The 27,093-nt window shown below is 30.6% G+C and overlaps 2 protein-coding genes across 10 annotated transcripts in view; one reads left to right on the forward strand and one right to left on the reverse strand.

Moving 5' to 3' along the window:
- The window catches only part of LOC126907581 (Fanconi anemia group J protein homolog), a 30,267-nt gene extending 17,484 nt beyond the window's left edge, over positions 1 to 12,783 (forward strand). For 3 of the 5 annotated variants that reach the window (XM_050688952.1, XM_050688954.1, XM_050688955.1), the window contains 11 exons: positions 1,519 to 1,641; positions 8,834 to 9,071; positions 9,140 to 9,235; positions 9,297 to 9,414; positions 9,687 to 9,941; positions 9,998 to 10,171; positions 10,889 to 11,050; positions 11,118 to 11,360; positions 11,438 to 12,100; positions 12,160 to 12,411; positions 12,506 to 12,783. In XM_050688952.1, the coding sequence (XP_050544909.1) occupies positions 1,519 to 1,641; positions 8,834 to 9,071; positions 9,140 to 9,235; positions 9,297 to 9,414; positions 9,687 to 9,941; positions 9,998 to 10,171; positions 10,889 to 11,050; positions 11,118 to 11,360; positions 11,438 to 12,100; positions 12,160 to 12,411; positions 12,506 to 12,583 (2,402 nt within the window). In that variant the 3' untranslated portion in view covers positions 12,584 to 12,783. Of the gene's footprint in view, positions 1 to 1,518; positions 1,642 to 8,488; positions 8,606 to 8,833; positions 9,072 to 9,139; positions 9,236 to 9,296; positions 9,415 to 9,686; positions 9,942 to 9,997; positions 10,172 to 10,888; positions 11,051 to 11,117; positions 11,361 to 11,437; positions 12,101 to 12,159; positions 12,412 to 12,505 lie in introns of those variants that run through there. The other 2 variants (XM_050688956.1, XM_050688953.1) reach the window with 2 other exon arrangements.
- Positions 12,784 to 13,840: 1,057 nt separating this feature from the next.
- LOC126907579 (unconventional myosin-XVIIIa-like) overlaps positions 13,841 to 27,093 on the reverse strand; it is a 33,750-nt gene continuing 20,497 nt past the window's right edge. For 3 of the 5 annotated variants that reach the window (XM_050688947.1, XM_050688948.1, XM_050688949.1), the window contains 11 exons: positions 26,832 to 26,991; positions 26,564 to 26,747; positions 26,290 to 26,496; positions 26,002 to 26,223; positions 18,038 to 18,310; positions 17,464 to 17,553; positions 16,539 to 16,940; positions 16,315 to 16,469; positions 15,964 to 16,087; positions 14,452 to 15,894; positions 13,841 to 14,221 (listed from right to left, as the gene is read on the reverse strand). In XM_050688947.1, coding sequence (XP_050544904.1) covers positions 14,204 to 14,221; positions 14,452 to 15,894; positions 15,964 to 16,087; positions 16,315 to 16,469; positions 16,539 to 16,940; positions 17,464 to 17,553; positions 18,038 to 18,310; positions 26,002 to 26,223; positions 26,290 to 26,496; positions 26,564 to 26,747; positions 26,832 to 26,991 — 3,278 coding nt within the window. In that variant the 3' untranslated portion in view covers positions 13,841 to 14,203. Of the gene's footprint in view, positions 14,222 to 14,451; positions 15,895 to 15,963; positions 16,088 to 16,314; positions 16,470 to 16,538; positions 16,941 to 17,006; positions 17,308 to 17,463; positions 17,554 to 18,037; positions 18,311 to 20,310; positions 21,379 to 26,001; positions 26,224 to 26,289; positions 26,497 to 26,563; positions 26,748 to 26,831; positions 26,992 to 27,093 lie in introns of those variants that run through there. The other 2 variants (XM_050688950.1, XM_050688951.1) reach the window with 2 other exon arrangements.

Genomic DNA, 27,093 nt, shown 5'->3' on the forward strand with positions numbered 1-27,093 from the left:
GTTATATATATTTGGAACTATAGTTATATAGAATTAATTTAGATATTTTAAAATATTTTTTGAGAATATTGCTAATTTGTTAAGCATATATGGTATATTGTTTGATCATCAAATTATAATAAAAATAATTGATTACATAAAATTACTTTAGCCAAATTAAACTTTTACTTTAATGGATGAAAAAATTAAGTGATTTTCATGAAAATTATATGTAAATGAAAAGTACTTTGTAATAAGTTTTAATGAATTAAATTTTTCAATTAAGTTTTATTTTTCTTTTCATCTATTACATGATTACCATTAGATGATATTGTTTAATATTAATTTTTTATTCAATACACTGCTTGTATCTCGTATCCTCAGCGCTGTCATAATGTCGAATACATTGAACGAAGTGGATCTTTTGTGAGTGTCTGATTGCTTCGAACAAGGTTCACCCCTGTCAAAATCTCCCTCGCCCTCGAAGGGGTTCCCCGTAGGGTTAATTATTACGTCTCTATCCTCCAGTTTTATTGGCTATGTTATATTTGTGTAGATTTCCTGGAGAGAGCTGCTCCCTATTTTCTCCAATGCCTTATGTATTGAATAATAGAGTGGAATAAAAAACGTATCGTAAAAACCACTCGTAAACTACGAGTTGCTCGAAATGTCAATATGAAAAAAATAAATTCTTGTCTAGAACGTGGATTTTAATTGGCTCTTATGTCGTGTCTCCCTTTCATTTTGTACGCGATAGAATACAACCCCGTAGACTGATTTAAAACGTACGTAAATAAGCTTAATCCTACGCCGTAGGACTTATTATAAAAAAAAATGTGTATATAAATAATAAAAATTACAGAATCCCAAATGTTTAATGACGTATAATTTGTACGACAGCTATTATATTTTCTTTGGCGTTTTTGTGCTTCACTGCTGTTTTTTATGTGGTGCATTGTGAAGAAGGCCATCCAACTTAAGCTGACAGTGATTGTCTACTTTTGTATTTATTTATCTTTAATTAAATATTTTATTTCCCTATACCCGCTGTTATAATAAACTTGCCATCTTGATTTTATCATAGAATATCATGTTGTTTGAAAAATATAGTTATTCATTATAAAAAGTTAGCTAAGCTATCATATGCTTATGAATTATATTTTTTGTAGTACTTTAAGCGTTTTTAGCGTTAAAATTAATTTAAAATTTGTTACCAGTTTTCGCGTTACACAGTTTTTAGTAAAACTGCTAACGTTAGCCTAACCAAATTCAATAGAGTATAGTCAGATATTATTAATTAGACATTTTTTAAAATTTGGTTATACATATATTTAATTTTTATTACATGCTGCTTAATACGCATATATAATACGCAAAAAAAATAGACTGTAATTCATAATAATTTATTTGAAATTTGATTTGAATTGCCATTGCAAATATACTTAAAATGTTTTAAATGTTCACAAAAAATTATGTTTTATAAATAAATTTATCAAACTGTGTTTATATGTGTAGATTAAAATTTGATAATAATTATAGAACGTATCGATAAAATAGCTGAAGAAGAGTTTCAAGCAAAATTAACAGAATGGATGCAGAAAGAACAAGAAGTCAAACAACCAAAAGAAAAAAAAAGGAAAATGCTAAAAGAAAAAACTACAGGTATGCTTTATTACAATACAAATTTTATTTATAAGGCTTCTTATGGACATCAATTCCATTTGAATAACATTTTATTTGGTTTTAAAGAAAAGGTTGTTAAATTTTGTCGAAAAATTAATTTAAAAAGTGGTGTCTGTCTATTTAGTGATTGCAATATACTAAAAAACAAACAAATATTTATACTTAAATTAACTATTGAGTTAATAACAATTATTTAACTAAAAAACGTGCCTAAAATTATGCAAATGCGGATGTATATCAACAATTTATTTTCTTGTGAATTATTAACGAATACACCATTAAATTGATGTTTAATGTACTTTCTTAGTCTTTCTATTAAATCTCTTACTGTTATAGAATATACATTTATTTTGTGATTAACATGAAATTTACTAATTGTATTATCTATAGATATTTATTGGAAGTAGTGAGCTAAATCTTAAAAATGTAGAAGTATCATTGTGAAATTCATACTAGTAACGCATCCTGTAGTAATATAAATCACTTATTTGTATTACTAATTTTCTCAATAATTGGTCACTCTAGTGTACTTTATCATTCCAAAATTAGAATTATTGTTGTATGACATCTCATAATACTCCGTTTGATAAATTTAACAGTCTAGGGGTTACTTATTAGTAACTTAGTAAGTTTCCTTCGATCGTCTCTTTAATAATAGTAGGGAGTATGCAAATTTTAGCTTTTCAAAATATATTCACATAAACGTCTAAAGTGATAGGATCTTTTATAATATTCACTAATATTTAAAAAATCATTTTAATATAAACCATGTAGATGATTTTATCGTTAAAAATGAATATAATATACGCGAGACATAGGCGAATTTTCTTTTAATAATTAAAGTATTAATTATAAGAGTTTGAAAATGTGTACAAATATTGAATGTGTTTTATTAATATAATGTATCATTTTTATAAATTTTTTTGTATTTACGGTAAAAAATTGTCTTTCTGACTTTTGTTTGAAGTAAAAGCGTTTACTTCGGTTATCGTGAAATATGTGCAATTTAATTAAAAAATACGCATTTTAAAGAAAATTTGAAGAAAAAAAATGAATTTTTTATAAATATTTATTACCGAAATAAAAAATTAATNAAAATTTGAAGAAAAAAAATGAATTTTTTATAAATATTTATTACCGAAATAAAAAATTAATTACCGTGATACATTTATTTTGCAGCATATAAATAACGCATTAATTTGTTGAACTAATTATTTATTCGTGGGGTTCAATTAATTTATGATTTATATTATAATACGCGTAAATATTTTTAATTACTTATACATTTTTATAAAAATTAGAAAGTGTATTTCGAGATTAAAATTGTAAAAACAAATTATTTGATAATATCAATTAATTTTTTTTTTTTTTTTAATGAACTCAAGAGTATCTTTATGTGTACGTTACGCGAGACTACGTAGGTAGAATTTTAAGCTGATATTATATTTAAATGCAAAAGCTCGACAATTATACCGCAGCTTGAAATAAAAAATATAAATGGCTTTGTACTCGTTATTATGACTTCATCGTTTGAAGCAACTAGTATTCATAATTCAAATAACATACAAACATAATTTAAATGTAATAATATTTATAATTTAAGTGCATACTTTGCTTTTTAATACGTCTCCATTACAAAAAAAGAAATATTGCTGTGTTGGTTAAAGCGGTGAAAAATGCCCCGAATTATACTTAAAGAGAGAGATGACCGTTAAAAAAAGGGCGTATCCACGGCAACGGTTACAGAAAGGCGTTGCTATTATCACGCTCACCACCGCTGGTATCCATAGCAACTGGACTTAGGACACCTTCAGACACACGTCGGTGTTGAGCCTTTAGGCAATACGTGCGCATGAGGAAGTTCAAAAGCGCCAGGGGTCTGATAACGTTGCTGGGTTGTGAAGTTGTTATATTAGACAGCTACACTGTTGTGTGTATTTCCCTGACGGTACCTTTTCTCCCCCTTTTCCCCTCGAAACTTCCATTAATATTTCCTGTCAGTCGACGTAAAATCTACTTTGTGCTTTTCCCGAGTTACTTTGTGCTTGTGATATAGACGGATAAATGGTAATAGATTTTTTTACAGTGAATGCAACATTTCAGGATAATATAAATAAATAGGATATAATGGGCACAATTTTTTGTTTTTTACAAAATATAAGCCCACCCGTCTGAAACGATTGCTTTATATTGACTTTAAAAAGTATTTTAGCCACACTCGATTAAATGTTTTTCTCTGTCCCAATGATGTACAAACCTTTTTGAAAATTCAATTTTCGTTCAAATGATCAAAGATAGTATCACACTCAGATATTTTTAAGCTGGCTAAATATATACAAATAACTCCGTTACGTGTGAACGTATTTTATAAATAAATTAAAAGATAACAGTTATGTCAGTTTTTAATTGCAAATTTACTTTTTCATTACTAAGCGTTTTACTGCTAATAAGTTTTTGGAATTTTTAATTATCTCAAGTTATAAAGGAAGAAGAAGAAAAACTAGATTACAGTTGTAATAACAAGTAAACAACTAAGTTTTATCAAAACGGAAAAGCTCATTCTGATATTCTAGTATATATTTCTTATATCAAACAATATATAAAATCTATAATAAGTGCAAAAAATGATGTTTATATTTTTTTGTAATTCTCTAGTAGTTTTTTTTTTATATTTGAGCTAATTTACTCGTGGCTCATCTTTAAACAGTACACACGTACAGTAAATAAATAAACGAGGGCAATCATATTAGCAAAAAAAACTTTTTTAATCATCCAAGTTAATCAGGCTTTTTGTAATTATATCTTAATCCTTTCATTTCTCTTTGAGTACTAAACAAAAGGAACAATAATATACACCTAAATGTAAGTACACTCCATGTTTTTTTTCCTTTTGACGAAACACCTTGTGCCGGCTGTGTTTCCATCGTGCGCGGCATTCTTTTGACTCAATGAAAACCAGATACGATTACATGTGTTCACGTGGCTTATCGTTTTCCCGCATCCTTTCCTCAATAAAACGTTCGCTAGTCGCATACAGGTAATAATGGAATCATCACGAGTATTAAGAGGGATGGTCAAATGCTCCAAACGTGTATACAAGTATATTTCAGTAGAAATAAATAAAATGCTACAATACAATATGTCGGTACATTTGTAATAACTGAGTGTACGTTTTTATTGTCCCAGAGGGTTCTCTAAAAACTAAAAACTACTGTTAGAGACCATTTCACATTCATTCTAATTCTTATCAGATTATATTTAGTGAAACCCAATTGCACAAATCCATTTTATAACAATGATGTTATTCTATCGCGATTAACCTTTAAGTAAAGAATTACTTTCTAGTATTGTATTCTTTACAACATTCATTCATCAGAAGTTAGAAAAATATAAAACAAATTCAATTTCTAGCATTTTTCCACTGTAAAGGCCAACATAGAAGAAAAACAATTTCAATATATTAAAATGTAACCATAGAAATGTTTAGTTTTAATTATAATTCAATATTGTTTGAATATAATAATAATAGGCCCTAGAAAGTTTAGTAAAGATTGATATACCTAATCACAAGAGGTGGGTTACAAATCGAAAATGAAAGAATCATTTTTTGTAACTATCTAAATTTTTTTTTTCATTTTTGCGGTTTTATTGTGTTATAGTAATATAAAAATATTTTTCAACAAAAAGATTCGTCAAATTTCTTGAAATTTGTTTTACAAAATATTAGCTTTTGTAATCAATTTTGTAACATTTTCTGTGATAGATTATTATTTGTGAATGTGTTGAAACTTTCGTGGATTGTCGTATTGCTTGAAATGTTTACGGATGTGTCCACGTTTTCAAGATCATTATATATTTAAAATTACTCTTAAATTGGTTTTAATTTTTCATTTGTAAATTACTGAATTATTAATTATTTATTCGGTTAAAATGTAAAAAAAATAAATAAATCGGGATTCTAGAAAGTCAGAAAATTCGTCTGGATTTGAGGACCTTCTATGCAATCACATTTTCTACATTTCACTATTTACATCATTGTACTTACAAATATCTTATAATAAATTTCGTATTTCAATAATATTTTTTTGTAAAAATTATGTACATGCATATGATGGATACACAAGAATAAGCATTAAATAATTCCTTAATCAATTCAAACGTTTAATCTAATATTGAATTTTATTTTGGTTATACTTTGTTAACAACTATAAATTTCTCTCTTGAAAAATTGTGGAACTAAACTTCAAGTTAATTTTCACAATTTTTCAAGTAGTTGTGAGAGTGTTAGACTTTAAATAGCGCTCATAACCACTATATATTGAAAAAATATACTTTTGTAAATAAGAAAGTAATAACAATTCCATTATGGCATAATAATATATGTTTAGTATTGCTAAATTATTAATAATAATTAAAAGTTTATGTGATGTTACTACTTTCGAATGTTATCATCTTTGAATGATTTGTTAAACTCTAAATTATGTACAAACTATATAGATTTATATAATGTGTACGAATACAAATATTCACGTTATCAACGCAGTTATTCACTTGAGTGTACAAATATTTTATTAATCAGTGTCAGAGTCAATGGTTTTTTTTTTTTGAACTTGTATTTTTCTATTACTCTTGTGTCGTATTGCACAGATTTCCATTTTAAGTGTGAAACTCTATGGTTTCGGTTTCCCTTGGCAACGAACCAGTGGACGTGTCCAATAAAAATGCCGGGCCGGACGTGGAAGTCCGTCGGTAAAATGGCCGCGGCGATCGATTGCCGGCGGGTTTCGAACCAACGCCTTGATCGACGCCCTGCCCTGCTTTTATTTAGCTTTATCAGTACAGCCACCCCTCAAACCTATAAATTTCTCACCCTTTGTTTCCTCTCCCTCAAATAACATCCCACTGCCTGATCTCATGGTCACACGTGTATGCTTCAAAACACACAAGGATCCTTTAGGTCCTCATGTTCATTCGCCTGTTTGTATAAAACATATACGTCACTGAATGGTAAACGAATAATTTCCCAATAGACGATCTATCATGTAAACAAAAGTTTTATTCGAAATACGGTGACATCATTAAAACTTTCCACAAAGTTTTCTACATTTAGTAGTAATATATGTTCTATTCAGTGTAATAAATAAAATACAAATATTTTATATTAAAGCTTTTTTATGTATTATATGTGTAAATATTCTTAGAATAAATTATATTTGTTCCCGACAAATTTTTGTAATTAAATGTAATTGATTCTTGTATCCAATGATTAATTCTGTAGTTCTTAGGCGAGGAGTCCTAAATCTAAATAAATTAATGTTGATAAATTCGTGTAAATTTAAAAATAATTTTCAACTTATTTTAGACGCTTTACTGAACTACAGCGGATTTTTTCAACATTTATTTTAAAATATTACATTTATTAAATAAAAATTTAAGAGTTTCAATAAATTTTTTTTTTTTATATTAAAGATGTCATATTTTATTTGTATTAAAAAAACTTTGTTAATTTGAAACCACACAAATTGGAAATCATTAAAGATCAACTGCAATTAAAATTACTCTCTTAAAATAATCTAAAACGCATATGTGATAGTTTTGCTCAAATTTTGATATTAATTCAAATTGATTTAATTGAGATGTTTTCGAAAATACGGTTAATAATATTGGTTTATTAAGAATTAATAATTGATGATATCTCAACTAAAACATTCCTGGTATATTCACGAATATGTCTTCTACATGGCGTTTATACGGCTTCTTAATATTTATGAATTTCTATGACTTCCTCATATTTGTGCATTTCTACGGCTTCTTCAAATTTGTGCATTTCTATGAATTCCTCAAATTTGTGCATTTCTACGGCTTCTTCAAATTTGTGCATTTCTACGGCTTCTTCAAATTTGTGCATTTCTATGGCTTCCTCAAATTTGTGCATTTATATGGCTTCCTTAAATTTGTGCATTTCTACGGCTTCTTCAAATTTGTACATTTCTATGGCTTCCTCAAATTTGTCCATTTATATGGCTTCTTTATGTTTTGTGCATAAACATTTAGAAGACTTATAATAGCACAAATATTCAGAAGCCATAGAAATGCACAAATTTGAGGAAGCCATAGTAATGCATAATTATGAAAAAGTCATATAAATTCCTAAATATTAAGAAGTCGTATAAACACTAGGAAATGTTATAGAAATGCAATATAAAATCAATTATAAACCGTATTCGTGAATATACCAGGAATTAATGTAGTCGAGATGTCATTAATTCTTACTAAACCAATTTTATTAATCGTATTTTCGAAAACACCTCAATTAAATCAATTTGATCAAAATTAGACATATGCGTTTTATATAATTTTTCATAAGTATGACTTCTTAGTATTTGTGCTTTTTTATGTCTTTTAAATATTTATATTAATACTAAACATAAGGAAGTTATATAAACGCATAAATATGTGGAAACCATAGAAATACATAAATATTAAGAAGTTGTATAAATTATGGGAATCAATATTTAATATTGGTTCACATAATTTTTCCTTGATCTTGGTCCTCTCTCACCTTTGGCCTTATTATTTCTTCAGCTATTAACACTATCTGAACATTGTTAAAATACAATAACAGCAATTTAAAAACTAATATAGTTTCTACAAGTTTTCCTAATAAAACGAAGCCATAGTAATTTAGAGAGTTATAAACAACATTTTAAAGTTTTTCAGTTAATTAAAAACGAAAAAAACATTTTTGTCGTTTTTTTCTTTTCATAACTAACCTAAGCTGTATCTGTCATTAGTTTTTGTCGGTGTATTTTTAATGGTAGTATAAAAAAAAGTAGTAAAGAAAAAGTTTTTAATGATTTGTATATCATTGGTGAACATCGTCCCCGAGGGTCTTTTTACAAAAGGATTTTACAGAACCCTCTTCCGTTTGCCATTATTAAAAGTAAGTTGGAAAAGAAAACGCGATTAATAATAACCCCACACAATCATGTGCTTTTAATCCATCGTCCTTCCACCACGCTTGTTATACGGTAGAATGTTTACTAGGAATAAATGTCTGTTTATAATTTTGTCCTTATACGTTAGTTGAGTGAACTGTAAACCACTTCATGTTTGAATTGTATAATTTCAATTTGTATTATGTTTTGATATTCAAATATTGTCCGTTCAGTTTTTCAGAAGTCACCAGTTAAAGTTCATGAAACAATTACTCTGAGTGATGGCGATTCAGATGAAGAAATGGCTATTTTCAAACAACCTGGTAAAAAAAGAAAGATAAATAATGAGTCAATGAACTCATCAAAAAATGACTCAATTATGACCAATGATGATAGTGCTAACAATAGTTTGATGACCGAAGATGATGAAGAACCGGAGGTTTCAAAAAGTGGTCCCCCCAAAAAAATCAAGTCGGTCAATCAGATGAAAAATACATTAAATAATAATAATAACTGAATATATTTTTTTTAAATTTTAGACCAAAAATTCCTGTTATATTTTTTTGTACAAGAACTCATAAACAAATCTCTCAAGTTGTGAAAGAATTAAAAAGAACAAACTTCACAGAAGTCAAGTGCGTTAAATGTATGTAATATGTTAAAATACTTCTATATTCAATTAATCATGTTTTTTAGGAGTTGTGTATTGGCTAGTCGCGAGCACATGTGCATTCAAGACATCAACGTTCTAGCACCTCAAGTAAAATTTAAATCAAAAACTGAAATGTGTAGAGAATTAATAGATCCTAAAGCAGTAAGTTGTAAAACGGTTTTTTGTTACATGAAAAAAATTTTATCAAATTTTACTAATGTTTAAAAATGTGTAAAAATTGAAGATATCTCTGCTCAATATAACTTATCTAGTTTTTGTTGAAAAAACCGACTGTTTAATTCTTGACATTAAAAAACTGATTTTACATTTTATTTTTGGTGTCAACAATAATTGTTGACACCAATTTATAATTATTATGAATCACTGAATTTTTATTAATTTGATTTATGTAATTATATGATATATCTATATAGAGAATGAGAAATTCTATGAAATTAAAAAGGCCTGTCGACAAATGTTGTTTTCATGATAATGGTGGTGTTAAATTAAGTAACTATAACCAACTGAGTTCGTTCGGTTTGTCTTCCGTATGGGATGTTGAAGAATTAGTTCAAATGGGTGAAAAACGTAATTCGTGTCCTTATTACGGCTCTCGTTTGTTAATGAAACATGCTGACATAATTTTCTGTCCTTATAACTATATTATTGATCCTACTATTAGGAAGACTGTAAGTATTAAGTTAACTCTTAAAAAGGCGCTTAGTTAATTTCTTTTTTTGTACAGATAAATGCGAATCTCAATGGTCATGTACTTATTGTAGACGAAGCTCACAATATTGAAGATCAGTGTCGAGATGCCGCTAGTCTTCAATTGGACCAAACAAATCTAAATTTGGCGAAAATGGACTGTGAAAAAATGTCTCGTCTGGGTTCCAACTCATCAGAGTACGGTGCACTGGTAAGCATAGGTATCAAATTAATGGTGTACAGAGTTGAAAATATCTAGATAAATGTCATTTTTTTTTTTTTTTAACAAAATTAATTTTATAAAACTATTAAAGCATTTTTAGCATTGATGCAAAAGATGATGAAAATGAATTAATTTTATTACAATGTGTTTGGTTTTTTTTATGTTTGTCTCTTTTTTTTCCTGTCCTACTGGACCGATTTTTTCAACAATAAGTCAAAAGATCAAAAATTATTTAGTTGAAAGCAACTCAAAAACTCTCAAAAATTAAAAAATATTCTCTCTACTCCTGTAATTGTATAAAATCCTCAGAAAAATCAAGATTTTTTTAATTTGTTAATTACAACAATTTTTTACTTACTGCCATAATTTTTAGAAACATAAAGAATCATAACAAAAAAAAAAATTTCATTACTTTAAATATGTTCCTTTTCATCTTTTTTTTTAGAAGTTGTACCTTTTACTTGCTCACTAAGAAAGTTTCAAAATAACAACCTTTCAGAAAAAAAAAATGTTTTTTGTGTAAATATAAAAAAAATTCAGAATATTTAATTACATTTTGTAAAAATAAAAATGTTTTAAAGGATTTTTGAAAATAAATGTTAAGCCTATTAATGTATTAGAAATGATAAGTAGGATAATGAATTCCTCTTCTCATCAAAACATTTTTTATTTATCTGATTTAAATAATTTAATATATTTTTTTAGGCCCAATATTTATCTGATCTTTCAATATGGATCGATAAAAAGTCGGCCGAAGTTAAATCATATGATGACTACAACAGAGGTGTTATTTCATGGTCTGGCATTTATACCGTAGCAAGTTTTAATGAATTTGGTTTAGGATTGGATACTTTTGAGAAATTTAAAGTAAACCGTAATTCTATTTGGCTAACTATACATTTTTCTTTTGTATATTAATATTGTGTTTTAATAGGTGAATTGCCAAACTGTTTTAAGCGAAACTACGGATGGGGAACAAATAGAAGTAAAGTCACCAGAGAAGACGGATAGCGTAAAGAAAAAACAAGAAGACATGGAAATTTCCAATGCCACCAAACAATTATTAGGATCTATTATTACAACTTTTGAATTTCTTTTTGACGAAAAATATAAAAATGACTATCATGTTTCTTTGGAAAAAGTGATGCAAGTGAAAAAGTATGAATACAATGATTCTGTGAGTAATTCTATTTATATTTATATTTTAAATTTTGTCTTCTTTATTCAATATAACTATTATTATTTTTTAAATAGCCATTGACTGTCGATGGTTGGATTAATGATTCTAAAGAAAGCAGAAAAGACTCACGCACCATATGGGTGAACATAATTAGTTTTTTATGCTTGAATCCAGGGGCAGTCTTCGAGGATTTAAAAATTTCTATGCGAAGCATAATCCTCACCTCAGGTACTTTGTCACCAATGGACTCTTTCCAGTCAGAACTGGGAACTCAGTTTCCAATAGCATTGGAAGCCAATCATGTTATTAAATCTGACCAGTGTTGGGTGACCTCTGTAAGTACTGGGCCTAATCAAATAGATTTAAATGGACAACATCAAAATACCAACACATTCGCATTTCAAGATGAAATGGGGCGAGTGTTAAAAAATGTTTGTGAAACGGTCCCTTATGGAGTGTTGTGTTTTATGCCTTCATATGTGCTTATGGATAAACTTTATGAAAGGTGGCAACTTACTGGAATGCTGAAAGAAATCAGTAATATAAAACTAGTGTTACGAGAACCTCGACGTGGAGATGAATTAGAAGGGCTCATGTACAAGTATTACAATGTTATTAAAGGAGCTCAATCTGGCACCAGTGGCCGTCTTACGGGTGCTCTATTTATGGCAGTTTATAGAGGTAAAATCAGTGAAGGACTTGACTTTTCTGACAACAATGCTAGAGCTGTTGTTGCCGTAAGTATTCATAATAATATCTATAATAAAGCTCTTAATCAGATTATAATTCTGTATAGGTTGGTATACCATTTCCTAATTACAAAGAAGTAGCTGTTTCTCACAAAAAAGAGTACAATAATAGACATTACAAAGAAAAAGGATTATTAAATGGCTGGCAGTGGTATGAAATCCAGGCATACAGAGCTCTAAACCAGGCTCTAGGTCGATGTATCAGACACAGAGACGATTGGGGTGCCATATTATTAGTAGACAGCCGATATGCAGAGCAGAAACGTACAGCTGGCTTATCTAAATGGATCAGATCAAGGGTAATTTCAGTAAAAAATATTTTTATAATTTCAGTGTAAAATATTTTTATGTTTTTATTGTTATTGAATTAAAATGTACATATTTTGTGTTCAGGTGGAACGTCCAGAGTCGTGGTCAACAGTTATTGATAGACTTAAATTCTTTATAGAGTCTAGACAGAATGATGACTGATAAATTACTCTTTGTCATCTATTTTCATTTACCATCATTAAATAGTACAAATTACATTTTGATTTTCCTCTTATTTGTTATAAATTACATTTTTTTTGGTTTGTGTAAATTATTAAAATTTGTATTATTATCGACTTTATTTAAAGTTTAAAAGATGTGCAGTTATTCATTTTCTTAAATATTTATAAAAAACATAAAAACATGTATTATTATCATAAAGCATTTATATACTTCTCGACATAATTTTTTTATTGAGTAGTAAAATCGTTGAGTAGTAATTTTGAACATAAAGACTCAAGAAATGACAAAATACATACATGGTCAATTAATAAATTACTGTGAATTTTTGAATTGTGAAATTTTAATATTTAAATAAATGTATGTTTATGAAATAAAAAAGCTCAATAGTATACTGTAAATTATATTGTTTTTTGTAAATTATCATGTCAAATAGATCAACATTTTATGCTGGTTGTTATAAAAATAAAAAAACTAGTAAATTGTTATATCTTATCTTAGAAGATAAGACGTAGAAAATTAGCATAACTGTAGTATTCAACTTTATTTCTTTTATTCTATTTTTGTCACATTAAACATCAAGTATCATTTAATATTAAAGAATTAAATTAACTATTCTATAAAAATTCATGTTTAAAAAAAAATCTACTAAAGTGATTTTTAATTATAAGGTTTCTTTTTTAATCTTACTATGTTGGTAAATTGATAATAATAAAAATAATTTATAAAAATAAACTGATATATTAAAACAATTTCGAAACTGTCATAAAGATTTACTCACATATCTTAAAATATTTATTTGGTAATTAATGATAAATTAAAAACTTAACGAAATTTATTTGAAATAAATGTATTTTTTGTTTATTCTACAATAAATAATTCATTAATTTTCTTTAGTGTAATTAAAATTTACATTATTTTTAGTAATGTGTTAGTGTTACCTATTTGATTAATGCCATATGTGATAATCTATAATTTGTCCTATAAGAATGAAAAATTTCTAGCGCAAAATTAATGATTTTTCAATAACTACTTTTAAAAATAAAATTATCTTACAGTTTTGGACCTTTTTATTTTTAATACTAATTATTTTGCTATAAAACAACTTTATTTATGGTTTAAAAGATGCACAATTATTAAATTTCTTAAATTTTTTTAAAAATAATTTTTGAAAAATGCAGATTGAATCATAAAATTCATTTTTAACTTTTAATTTCCCATTATAAAATTTCAACAACATAGAAAAAAAATCAACATTTATTACACAATACATAATAATTTCATAAATTCAGTACAAAAGTTACAAATATACGTCATAATATATTTAACATAATAAACATAAATAATAATAATGACATAATGTCATCAATGGACGGTTAACAAATAATATGATTTCTTGTTCATAGTCTTGTCCTTTGGAAGACTGGGGGAAAAAGATATAATAGAGAGCTATGACAAACGGAATAATCACAATAAATGCGAAATCAAAATAATAATACTACTAATATAATTCACAAATAAATTATCTTTACAAATTTTGTTTGGTCAATAAAATCATGTTTTTGGTGGGAACTTCATTCAGTTAATTTCATAAATGTTTTGTCAATTTGAGTCCAGGCTCTGAAATAATGATAAATATATATCAAGATGTTACATACAAAAGCAAATATTTTATTTTTGATTACAATTAATTTGTTTAATAAAAATGTTTAATTTATCCCCAAAATAATATTTTAAAGTTTTTGTCAAAATAAACACATTAATGTGTATTAAATTGCTTCACTTCAAAATTAGAATTTTATTTTATTTATTTAAACTATAAATCAAAAAATGAATAAATTATAACTTACTTTCTGCTGTAAGACACTAGTATTTCTTGTTCCTTGATTTGCCAAAAAAGTATTAACAGAATCATCACTATCTCCATCATCATCGTCATCACTATCCGACTGAAATTCATCATCATCATCTAGATCGCCTGTCATTGCAGCTTGTAGATCATCAATTCGCTGCAAAGCTAAAGCTAAATCTGCCTTAACAGTTGCAACTTCGGCCTCAGCTTGTTCTGCTCTCTTTTCCAGTGCTCTCTTTCTATTTGTATCTGCTGATTCTTTGGTCTCTCGTTCAGTCATCGATTCTCGAGCTTCCCTAAGAGATCTTTGCATCTTGCGTAAAGTTTCCTGAGCTGAATTTTCTTTACTCTGTGCTGCCTCACGTTCGCTCTCTAATCTCTCAGCTGCTTCTTTTAACCTAGTTATTTGTACTTCTAACCTAGTACGAGTAGTCAACTCCAATTGCAATTTGGATTCCAATTCGGTCACTCTTAATTGCAAACGTTTCAGGTTCAATGAACCTGCTGGATCACCGTGGGTCTCCATATTGTCTAACCGGAACGTCAATTCAGCTAATCTCTCCTGCAAATTAGTCTTGTCTGTTTCTAGTTCAGCTATGCGACTCGCTTGTTCTTGCTGAATGGATTGTTCAGCACTCAGTTGTTGTACCGTGCCTCGATATTTCTTCAATACTTCAGCTAGCTCTTCTTCATTTTCATCAAGCTGACTCTGCAAATGATTTTTATCTCTACTAAATGCAGCAGCACGTTCTTCAGAAGCCCGTTTAGTTGCTTGAACTTCATCAAGTGTAGCAGTGACCTCTGCTAGATCTGTTTCTGCCATTAATCTGGCTTTAATTGCAGAGTCTCTGGCACTTTCAGCATCTTCTAGTTGATTTCGGAGTTGTCGAATAGCTATTCTATTTGCATGACTATCACTGCGCTGTTCTTGAACAGTTTGAGCATCTCTCAATAGGGCCTTGAGCTTTTTCATATCTCGTCTAAAGCGTGCTATTGTCTCCTGGTCGTTCATGCTTCGACATCGTTCCCTGTCTTCAGCATCCACTAAACGTCTCTCTAAATCGTGTCGCTCTCTAATAAGAGCTGTGCGTTCTTCATGTTCATTTTCAATTTCACATTCCAGTGCTTTAATTTTTTTAGCAGCCGAACAACGGATCTCTTCATTTTCTTGTTCACGTTGAGCTAATTCTCTTCTGTGTTCTTTGCGCTCTTGCTCGAGTCCCATTTCTAAACGTGTTTTTACTTGTTCCAATAATTGAACTTGACCAGCAAGGTCATCTAACTCTTCTTCTTGATCTTTAAGTTTATTTTCTAATTGATGTTTTGATCGTTTAAGTGCTGCTACTTCTTCTTCAGTATTACCATTAAAAGTCAATTCTTGTAGCTCACGGTTCAATCCTACCACCTTTTGCTCTTTGAGTTCTAGCTCTAATCTGACACTCTAAATTAAAAAATAGTTTCAATTAATTAAATGCGAAATGATTAAAATAAACAAATATCTAATACTCACACTTAGGTTTTGTTCCATAGCAAATTTATCAGAAATAGCCATATCTTTTTCTCTAGTTATTTTTTCTCTTAGAGCTTTATCGTTTTTGAGTTCTTCTTGTAGAGAATGAATTTCCGTGTCGAATCTAAAATAAAAACATTAAATACTAATTTTCGTTTATAAATTTTCTGATTTGCAATTATAAAAGGCATTTTATAATAATCACAGAATAACATGTATACATTTTTTAATTGTATAATAAAACATTTTCTACGCCAATTTAACAAACTATTCGTGCCAATATCAACACATTTTGATTTTCGTCAAACCTGGTCTAAAGTCTAATTCAATATTCAAAATTTCTGAACTTACTTTTTTTGTTTTTTTTCGAGTAAGTTGTTTCTAGAATTACTCTCTTCTAACATCAGCTTTAGGTCGTTGGATTCAGCGTTCAACTTATTGACTTTACGTTTCCATTGAGCAACTATTTGACGTTGTTCTTCAACATCTTCATACACACCGGCCAACTATCAAAATGTTAAGTTGAAAACAATAATAACGGCAAGTTTCGTGTAGCTCACTGTGACACCACTTACCTTCTTCTCCAACTGTTTCTTCATGGCCACCAACTGTTCCATATCATCGTTATGCTGTTGTTGTAGTCTTTTCTTTGCATAATCCAACTCTCGACACACTCTCTCGTACCTCCTCCTATAATACTGGTCACCCTTATCACTAGTAGCTACGGCGCTATCGTCATCACTCACGGTACCAGCTACTGACGACGAAGAAGACATGAGTGAAGGATCGGTCGACCTCAAGCAAAGCAGCTGCATTTCAAGCTGCTCGTTAGTCTCGGCCAATCGGTTTTTAGCCGATTGTACCTCTTGCAATTCTTTCTCGAGTCTCTGTCGTTCGGCGGATTCCATCTCTAACCTTTCGGATACCATGGTGACGGTAGAATGTTCTTCGGCCAGGTCGGCAGTCGTGTCAGCTAACTGTCCCGAAAAAAAAAACATCAACATTACTTAGAATTTCGAATACTGATTATAGTAATAAAAAACCTTGTTGTTGACTTTGAGAAGCTCGATGAGCTTTGCGTTGAACTCTCTGTGTTCAGTAGTAGTCGAATGACACGACCGATAAGAAAGCGGCGACATGGAACGGGAAACGGAACGGGACGGTGTAGTGCCGTATCGTCTTCTCATAAGAGCCGGCGTGTACATGTTAAAAGTTTATACGAAGAGCAACTGTTTTAGTGTCGAGGATAGTACGGAGGAAAAGCGCGAGGCGACTGCGGTCAGCAGTGATGTTTATGGAAGCGTCGGTCGACTGAATGAAGAGAGATGGTCTTATTGTTTTGCTGAATGTCTCGCATTTAAAAATATCGGTCGCTTAAAAATAGAAGGGCCGGCCGGGTACGGAAACGCACGTTGGCCGCCGACCAATATAATCAAACGGGCAAAATTCAAAAACTACCGGTGTCGAACAATATGCTTATCGAGTGAATAGTACACTTACTCTTTGCTCGAGTCTGTCGTTATCAGCTTTCAACTGAGATCGCTCTTGTTCCAGCTTATCTACCCTGACTCTCAACTGATCCAGTTCGTCCTGTAAAAACACGTGGACACGTTAGAAATGACACGTCAAGCAATAGGAAAAGATAAAAATGCACATCGTATGGAAGGCGATAAAAAAAAAATTGTATAAAAAAAGCATAAGCGTTGTTTGTTCAGACGTAATCAGATAAACGACACATTTTTGTCAAATGACTGTGTGGACCGTACGAGGTCAAAATCTAAACGTTCAAATTAACANGAGGCGATAAAAAAATTTGTATAAAAAAAGCATAAGCGTTGTTTGTTTAGACGTAATCAGATAAACGACACATTTTTGTCAAATGACTGTGTGGACCGTACGAGGTCAAAATCTAAACGTTCAAATTAACACAGTAATGATATATTATTTGATAAATCGGCCGCATAGATACATTATTTGACAAACGTTAAGTAGAAAAATAAAAACAGCAGCAAACACTGGCACGGTCGGCTACGCTTGATTAACACTCTCCGGTGAAACGGAAAATCATACTTACGGACTTCTGTTTGAGTTCGTATTCGGTCCTGTGCACGTTCAACAAGGGCGTTATACGAACTAGAAGACGCCACCACGGCCAGTCTCTTACCAACATGAACTTTTTCACGTTTCGCTGGATGCATCGTATGGCAATGTCGTTCACTTTAAGTTTGGCGAAATCTTTCCTGGCCAAGTATCCACGGCACTGGGCTTGCAGTTGAGTAATGACGCCCGATAATTTTTCGTCTCGTTGAGATTCTAGTGTTTGCACGACACCAGCTCGAAAAAATATCTAAAAAATATTCAAAAATCATTAGAAATATCTCACGTGAGGTCATCGGACTCGTACACACAATTATGATTAACAGGAACCGGACCGGCAACGGCAATGAAACCGCATTGCACACGTCGAAAATGAGTTCACCGTGCGGTGGTGGAAAAAAATGTATTGTCATTTTACAAAAATTAAAGTACTCTTCTTTTTACGTAAATGTCATATCGATTCAAAAATATATACAGTGTGGTGCCTGTTATTGAATATACAACAACACAATAACCGAAACGTTATACGTTCGAGATGGTAGAAATAGCTATTTCGTTTGTTCCTATTATCTTTTTGAATAAGAGCACTGAGCGTAGAAACTACGATATTTAACACTTTGATAAAACATCACATAATCTATGATGCCTAACTAACAGTCTGATTTAACAACTACAGACTTTTCATACAAAGTCGATTGTGCTCTTTAAAAAATTCTGTGCATCTTGCCGTGTATGATGTGCAAGTTTCCAACACATACGTCAGACAGGAAATTGTTAATAAAAATCTTACAATGTCACTACAAGCATGTAAAATAAACGTGTACATCAAAAACATCATACTCCGCGTGGATATTTTTTACAGTGTTTGAACTATTAAGTTCAATTTTAACACACGTTTTTTTAAAAGTGGACGTGCAAGATAATTGTTTTTTTAATACATTTGTCAATTTCAACATATTTCTAAAATAAATTTTATACCTAATGTATAGTGTCCCAAAAATATTTGTACATGTCCCCGGGCCACAATTATCCAAACACGTTTATAACGCTAATTATATATATTATAAGGTTAAGAATGTGGAAAATAAAATTGTATTTAATTTATACACTAAAACGAACGGACATACAAGAAAGATTAGGTTGAACAATAAAACGGTAGTAAAAAAAAGTCTATAAACAATGTGAAACTCGTAGATCTATTTTGAGATGCGCGCTAACTAACTTGAACAGTTATTCGCATTTTAACGTCGGTAATAGCCTGCAGCAAATGAATTTTGTACAACATAAATGTTTTATTGGAAAGTTCGAGTAGAAGACATTGTTTTTTGCTTATCGAAGAAAGTCTTGGGCGGAATGCGCTCGAACGACTTTAACCGTATTGCGATCGAAGAGATTTAAACGACAAAGAAGAAGCTTTGGCGTGTACGCCCTACGCCCAACACTTTTTTATTTGCTGTTTACAACAACATAATAAGACTGGTCACCTGAAACATCAATTTGCATTCCAATCGCCCTCCAGTATTACTACGTGCACACATATATATAAAAAAACCCCGTTACACACTACCAGCAGCCTATTGACAGCGCAAACGTGTGTTGGGACTGTGAATAATTTTAACGATACTCTTTTCGTTTGGACCACACCGACCAGTTCTCCGGATTAAAACCTAACGGCAATACGGTTTGCAACGGCGCGACATCAACGACCGGACCATCGCTTTTTATAAGACTTGTCGTCCGCTTTTCCTGTACTGCTCTACAGGTAAATTTCAAAAGAAACTCGGTCTGTTTGCCAAAGACAAAGTCACACGCGAAACAGCAACGGCGCTGCCAAATCCCAATGATAATCTGATCTTGTTTGCTTAAAAATAAAATGGAAAATGAACAACAAACTCGTTAAGGAATACTGTTTTCTTTTTAAGGATCAAACGTGTACTCGTAAAGTTAAGAATAACTCCTTGTGAGGCCATGACGCGCTCGTAGACACAAATCACCGTAGCAGTTAACCCGACCCAGTGACAGTAAATAAAAATCCCATTGACAAAAATAGATAAGTAAACGAACGCAACGAGAAACCCGAACGGTTGCCGTAAGCAAAAAATGTCGTAATGACACGACGAATAATTTCAACTCGTCACATTAAAATAACTTATCGACAATTCCAATTGGAATTCGTTTAGAACAGCTGGTACACAAAATGAACTATGTTTTTAAGTTGCAAAACAACTTTATTACTTAAAAAGATTTTACCTTTTCGTCTCCATCGACCGTTTCAAAACTATTCGGCTCGGTGGACGAACATTCGAGAATCGGTGAGAGATAACCGCCGCTAATCATAGACGGGACGTTGTTACCGCGGCGAGGCAGAAACGCTTGAGGCGTTTGTTGGTCGACGTCTTGTGTCGGCTTTGCGCTGGTCAAAGCCGGACAAGCCGTTGTAAACAGCGACGTAGTGAACGTAACCAATTTTTCCAGCCTGTCTTCTGGGCCGGTGAGTACAACGCCGTCCGTCGTGAAGCCACCGCCGCTTGCATCGTGCACGTCTCCAAAAACCCACGAATACGGAACGGCGGCGGTAGACACGATTGATGCGGTTGTGGTTTCTTCGACCGATTCATAGCCGGAACTCGAAGGAGAACCGGGTTTGTCAACGGACGACGATTCTTCGACAACTTTATGCGTTCGCTGTTCGCAAACGGATTTTTCAGAGTCCGAACAACTGCTGGAATCATCAGAAGACGACGAAGAAGCACTACTGTCGGCTACAAACGCTAAGGGTGTAAAAAATGCTGGTTTGTCGACCGGCAATTCTTCGGCGCTGTCACAAACTCTCACTCGTGTACGCTGCATGTCATTTTTCACCGGTGCACTGGTCTTGCCCACGAATTTAGGTATGCGAGTGACGCCGGAGGTGCGGTGACAAGAAGTCGGTACCACGGTTGGTTTGGGCGGCGGTTTGTTGGTTTGAAACTTTTCACTTATTTTGGACACGGTGCCTTTGGCCACCAGCGAAGATTCGGAACGACGGCGGCCGGCGGCACTGCCATTTCGACCGGCGTCCACCCTGCCGAGCAGCGCTCTTTTTGCTTCGCGTACGCGACCGCCATCGTTCAGAGGAGGCATGGCTAATAACACTGCTAAAAAAACAAAAACAACGGGCCAAGCGATCCACTGGAACCACAGGGCCGACGACAATAACAACAGGTCTAACATATGACTCGACAGAACACCATTGCAACGGCACAACCGCGACGGACTGACACAAGACTTACAACCGTCCACACATCCGGTGCGTTCGGACTGGCCGATATAACTGTCCGGGAGGCGCGAGCCCGTCCGCCGGCGACGACGAGGCATTCGACGCGGTCCATTCAGGCGGCGCACATACATGAAAACTGGTTTCGCGCCCGAACGACGACCTTCGTCGTCATAACATTACACGACTCGGCCCAACCGTGTGGAGCCCAAACATAATCATTGACGTGGTAAACACACCGTGTACAACAATAATAATAACAATTGTCTTGCAAAAAATAAAAAACGTGACATAACGTTCCACACCTCAAATACATCAATACTCACACGACGTTCGCACGAGAGGAGAACTCAAACGGAAATACAATTATGCTGAAAGTGGATTGATAATAATTATTGTTATTTTTTATTTAGAAAGTATGGTAAATGTTCGAACATGTGATAAAGTTTGAAAGTGTAAGAAATAAATGAAGAACTGCACATTATTAAATTGATTACAAATAATGAAACAAATTTTTTCAGTGATAAAACAACAACTTCGCTTCATTTGTTCATCGCAGTAAATACATTTACTGTAATCATTCCGTTAGTAATGAAATCGTCTAATCTTTGAAGATATTCATTAGTGTGTCGAAAAAAGTAATTTTTAAGTGACTACAACTCTTAAACGTATTTGGACGTTTTCATTGAACTCTTTACCAAGAGCACTTAAAATGTGATATTTTTTAAACGACGCTTGTAATTCATACAAATATTACGATGAAAAAATAACAGGGAGAATAAATATAAATAGAACTTATCACTCAATAAATGTTTACACTTTTCGTTAGATCAGACAAAATTTTGCTACATTGGTGTATTGAACTTTGGCTCAATATGTAAACCAAGACATTATAATTATTTGGGACGAACGTGGGCTGATTATATCGATGGCACTTTGTCAGTACTTGTAACTTTTAACATGAAAGAGTGAAGTACCGTTAAAATTTGTTGGCCAGTGAAAATGAAATATTATTTTATTGGACATAGGAAGTGTTCCTAGCATTGTTACTCTGGACAAATGCCAAGATCATCTTCATTATATTGTATGAACGCCGTTGAATCACAAATTTTTAGCAGTCAAGTCCGTTCTTATTACTTTATTAGTCAATTTTGATATATTTCCAAACTACAAATAGGCGCTTAGATAACTTTACTATGTACTGACACTTTTGAATTAAAAAAAAAAAACATTTAATAAACAATTTTTATTACTAGACAATTATTGACTTATATTTATCAGAAAAAATTAAACAATAAAATATGTATTTAATTACAGACACAGATGTGTCACATACAAACTTAACAAGAAAGCTTGACTTGACGATTTGAATATTAAAATTTTAACATTTATTTTAATGCAGTTTTAAAGTACAACTAAAATCTGTTAAACATAACATAAATTATTCTTCTTTTAATTTCTTGAATAACGAGATATACAGCTCCTTATTCTTATGCAGAAAAACGAAATAAAATTGAAAGTATATAAAATGTTAATTGTTAGAAATCTTAAATAAAAAGTCGACATATCAATTATCAGTAAATCAAGAATTAACTGCGTGAAAATTCTATCAATTGTAACACACCAGAGGCGGATGTAAAAAATTAAGTTAAAATCTTATCAGATATGAATAAAGATACAATCTATTCTCACTGATTACATACAACAGGAAACAAAATAAATAATAATGAGCTCATGAGCTTTTAATGATGAATATTGCCCTACTTAACATCATTAGATGTACGTGGATGCAAATGAGTCTTTTAAAATAACTCAATTTTATATTGAATTTTTCCAGATTATTCCAAAATTTGGTTAACAGCCAACAGAGTTTGTGTAACTAATGATAGCGATAGTCGAAATAAACTAACGATATGTTCTTTTGGAAAATCGGAATTCAAGGTATTCCGGTTCAAATGTTTTTTATTTATACATTTAATTATGGGTACATACTACAGCTTTTTTTATAACGGAAATCAGTCGATAAACAACAATGCGATAACAAATCAACAATATAGCTGAGCTAATAAAGTATACCAAGTGTGGTAATTGTTGAGAAGGTCTTTGGGTATTTGAATACATCAGGAAAAAATGAACACCAAATTTATTTCCTGAAAAAAGCACTAATTTGGTCGACAATGATAAGTTTGACAGAATTCATCACTATTCGAAATGAAAATAAAATCATATTTCAATACAATAACTTACATAATGCCTAAATTGAAATGAAGATATTCTAAAGTAAAAAACATAATTTCATCGATGACCATGATATTCATTATTTTCACTTTTTCATTCCATTGCACAGAGATGTATGACTTTTTAGTTATGTCATTTGGTTTACAATAGAGAAACAAGGTCGTCGTCTCTTCTATTTTGTATTGTGTGGAGTTATCAATTATTGCCCAAACATATTTCTATAGTATTTTTAGACCAGAGAAAGACGACGTTTCATTTAACTCAACTTAGGTCCTCATCACAAGTCAACCAAGAACAAAACAAGAGTTGACAACTCCATAGGAGAAGTACATGTATATATATATATATATATATATTTAGTACGCGTGTTCTTCATCCGGTTTAAGAGTGGAAAATAATTGTTGAAATGTTGTTTGCATAAAAATAGACATTTTAATTACATAGAAACATTTAAGACGTTTTTAACTTTTGTTTGGCGGTCAATAGTTTAATAGGCGTGTTCGGGTGGTATAAATCAAAATTTTTTTATATATTATTACATACTGCACAGCCATACATAGTATAATAATATTCATGTAAGGTAAGTATTATAGAGAGCTTACAAAGATAAAAATCGCAGTGAATTCCATTTACAAACGGATACTGTTATTTTGGATACATCAGACAAAAACTATTTTGGAGTCTGGAGGTCTTCACGACCAATAATTTTTCACTAAATAATACATACTCAAATAGGTATAACTTTTATCCAAGTACAGTAATAATTAATAGTATAACATATGGAAGTTAATGTTATTAATATTCACGAGCCGTACATAATATTTTAATATTTTCAATGGTAATGTCCGTTAAATAAACAGTGTATACATTTTTTAAATTGCCGAACCTATTCTGTAGATGATTGATTTGATATGATTATAAGCCGATTGCTACACGCGCTCTTTCAATAGACCATCCCACGACGAAGGCGCAGTGTAATATGAGAACAAACTATTTTTGCCTAGTACAATATGCGAGAAAAACGTTTATAGTCTAGGACATAGTCCACACAAGAGTTATAATATTAAATAATGATAGAGTTAAGTGCACAGAGAGAATAGAACACTACTTTGATCCATTGTCACATTTAATGCTAATTCATTCCTATTGTAACAACTCGGTCACGCATACTTGTTCAAAAATCATTTCATACTTAACTAAACATATTTTAACCTCTGGGTAACAATTTCATTTCGATTATCTAGATGAAATTGTTGAAACATTCTTTAAACTTTTAATGTTTATGTTACTCGTTTACTGCTAATGAAACATTTAAATCCCAAAGTGAAATTGTTTTCAAGAGATCAAATAAAAATATACATATAAATTTAAACAATTTTATTAACAGTTAATTTTAGAAGAAAAAAAATAATGTTTATGAAAATTAAAAAACAAAATGGCGCATTAACTATTCTGATATTTTAATTTTTAATTAAGTGTCTCCGCAAAAATAACAATCGTCAGTCAAAATTCGTACAATAATAACTCAAAACTGTGATTTCAACGAAAAATCAATAAGCTGCCAAGTACACAAAGACGTGAACAAATTTAGAATATAAATTTGAGCAAATAAAAGTATACTACTTTGTAATACTTAACACAAGCATTTTTCGGATATTAAATGGGCCAGTTGGCTTATTTAAATATAATTCGATATCATAAATATCTCTTATTGATACAATCGATTAAAAATTCTCTATTTTATTTTTAATTTATTAGTAATACACATATTAGATACATTTCACACAAAATTATATTTTCAACTAGTTAAATATCAACTAATAAACCTATTATAATTTTTCGAATTGAATGAAAATTTAAAAAACATTAAAATGAGTAATTTAAAAACAAATAATAAGTGCACAGTTGTTCTTAACTGTTCATGATTACTAAATAAAATTTTGTAACTATTTTAATTAGTTGAATTAAATTCAAGACAAAACAAATTAATAAGGTCAATCATCTGTTCAAATAATTTCCAACAAACTCAATATCACAGTTGTAATTGAATGGAAATTCGATAAAATGCATTTAGTTATCATTTTGGCCATTTTTACTTTTTTGTTCCATATTCTTAATACTATCAAATAATGTAAAAATTACATCAATAATAATTTAATTGAACTTTACACTGAACATAAAAAGATTTATTTGTATAATTTCTAAGAAATTTTTTATTTGTCACACATTTCTTGAATATTAAAAAATATGAATAGAAAAATAAATATAATAGAATGGAATAAGTCTCAGTGTAAAATTTAAGATTTAAAATTTTATACTGTGCATGCTAGTTTAATAAATTACTAACACAATAAATAGTATAGTACATATTTCTATAAAATATTGTTAGTCATGATGAACCTTATAAATATAAACCAACAGCTTGAAATAGTAAAAATTGTTCATACCTGATTAACACCAATCTTGTATAATGATTCATCTAAGTCTGCTTTAGACATAATTTCAGTAACACATTGCCGATAATCTTTGATTGTACTGTTAATATCCTCATTTTTAAAGTTGTTAGGCAAAAATAAAGCAAATTTGCGAATAAATTCCACAATAAACATTGATATTGGATATCCTTGTTTGAAAAATCGAATTGTAGGCAATATATCCATACCACGCATCTAGTTGAAAATTAATATATAATATCATAAATTTTAGCTATTATATTTGTGTAATTTTGCACTCACTTGTTTTCTTAGTAGAGGTATATCAACAAAATCTAAATTTGGTTTGTTTGAAATAGGACTTAAAGTAGATGAAGTTAATTTATACAAAGAATGAAAAACTCGAATAGTTGCAACATCAGTACGATTAGAGTAACCAGCATCTATTTTAGGCATTAAACAATGCACAAAATGTTGTCCAGTTCTACGTAAAGTTTCTATTAAACCATCCTGAAAACAAAATTTAACTATTATACTACAAAATTAACAAATTTAACTACATTGTAATTAAACACACCACAGCAAATCTTATCTGTACTGACATTAATTTTCTTTTTAATGTAGCTGTAGTGCTAAGGCTACTGAATGTTGCTCGACGAATACTAGACACCCGTCTTAAAGTTTGTGTTCCATCTACAATAGCTAGTGTACTTGTAAGTCCAGCACCACGACTTTTAGAAAACACATTTGAAATATCAATACTGAAAAAATATTTATAAATAAATAATTTAAATGTTTTTTTTTTTGCATTAAAATTAATATAATAATAACATTTTATAACGTACTTTGAAGATTCATGTAATAAACCAATTGCAATCCTAGACGTATAATCTCTACACATATCTGTCCAACCTTTAGTACAATATGTGCTAGATATTGTTTCTCGAAAATGAACTAAAGTAAATTCATCAGAACGATTACCTTTTTTCAAAATATTTGAAAATGCTAAAATTAAAAGTAAAACAAATTATTAAGTTGAGTAATTATAAAAATTATTATTATTTTTTATTATGTTGTATGATAAATTTATAAAACATAATAGTTCAA

This window comes from Daktulosphaira vitifoliae, unplaced genomic scaffold, assembly GCF_025091365.1.
Source record: "Daktulosphaira vitifoliae isolate Bord-2020 unplaced genomic scaffold, ASM2509136v1 Scaffold_5, whole genome shotgun sequence".
Classification (NCBI taxonomy): domain Eukaryota; kingdom Metazoa; phylum Arthropoda; class Insecta; order Hemiptera; family Phylloxeridae; genus Daktulosphaira; species Daktulosphaira vitifoliae.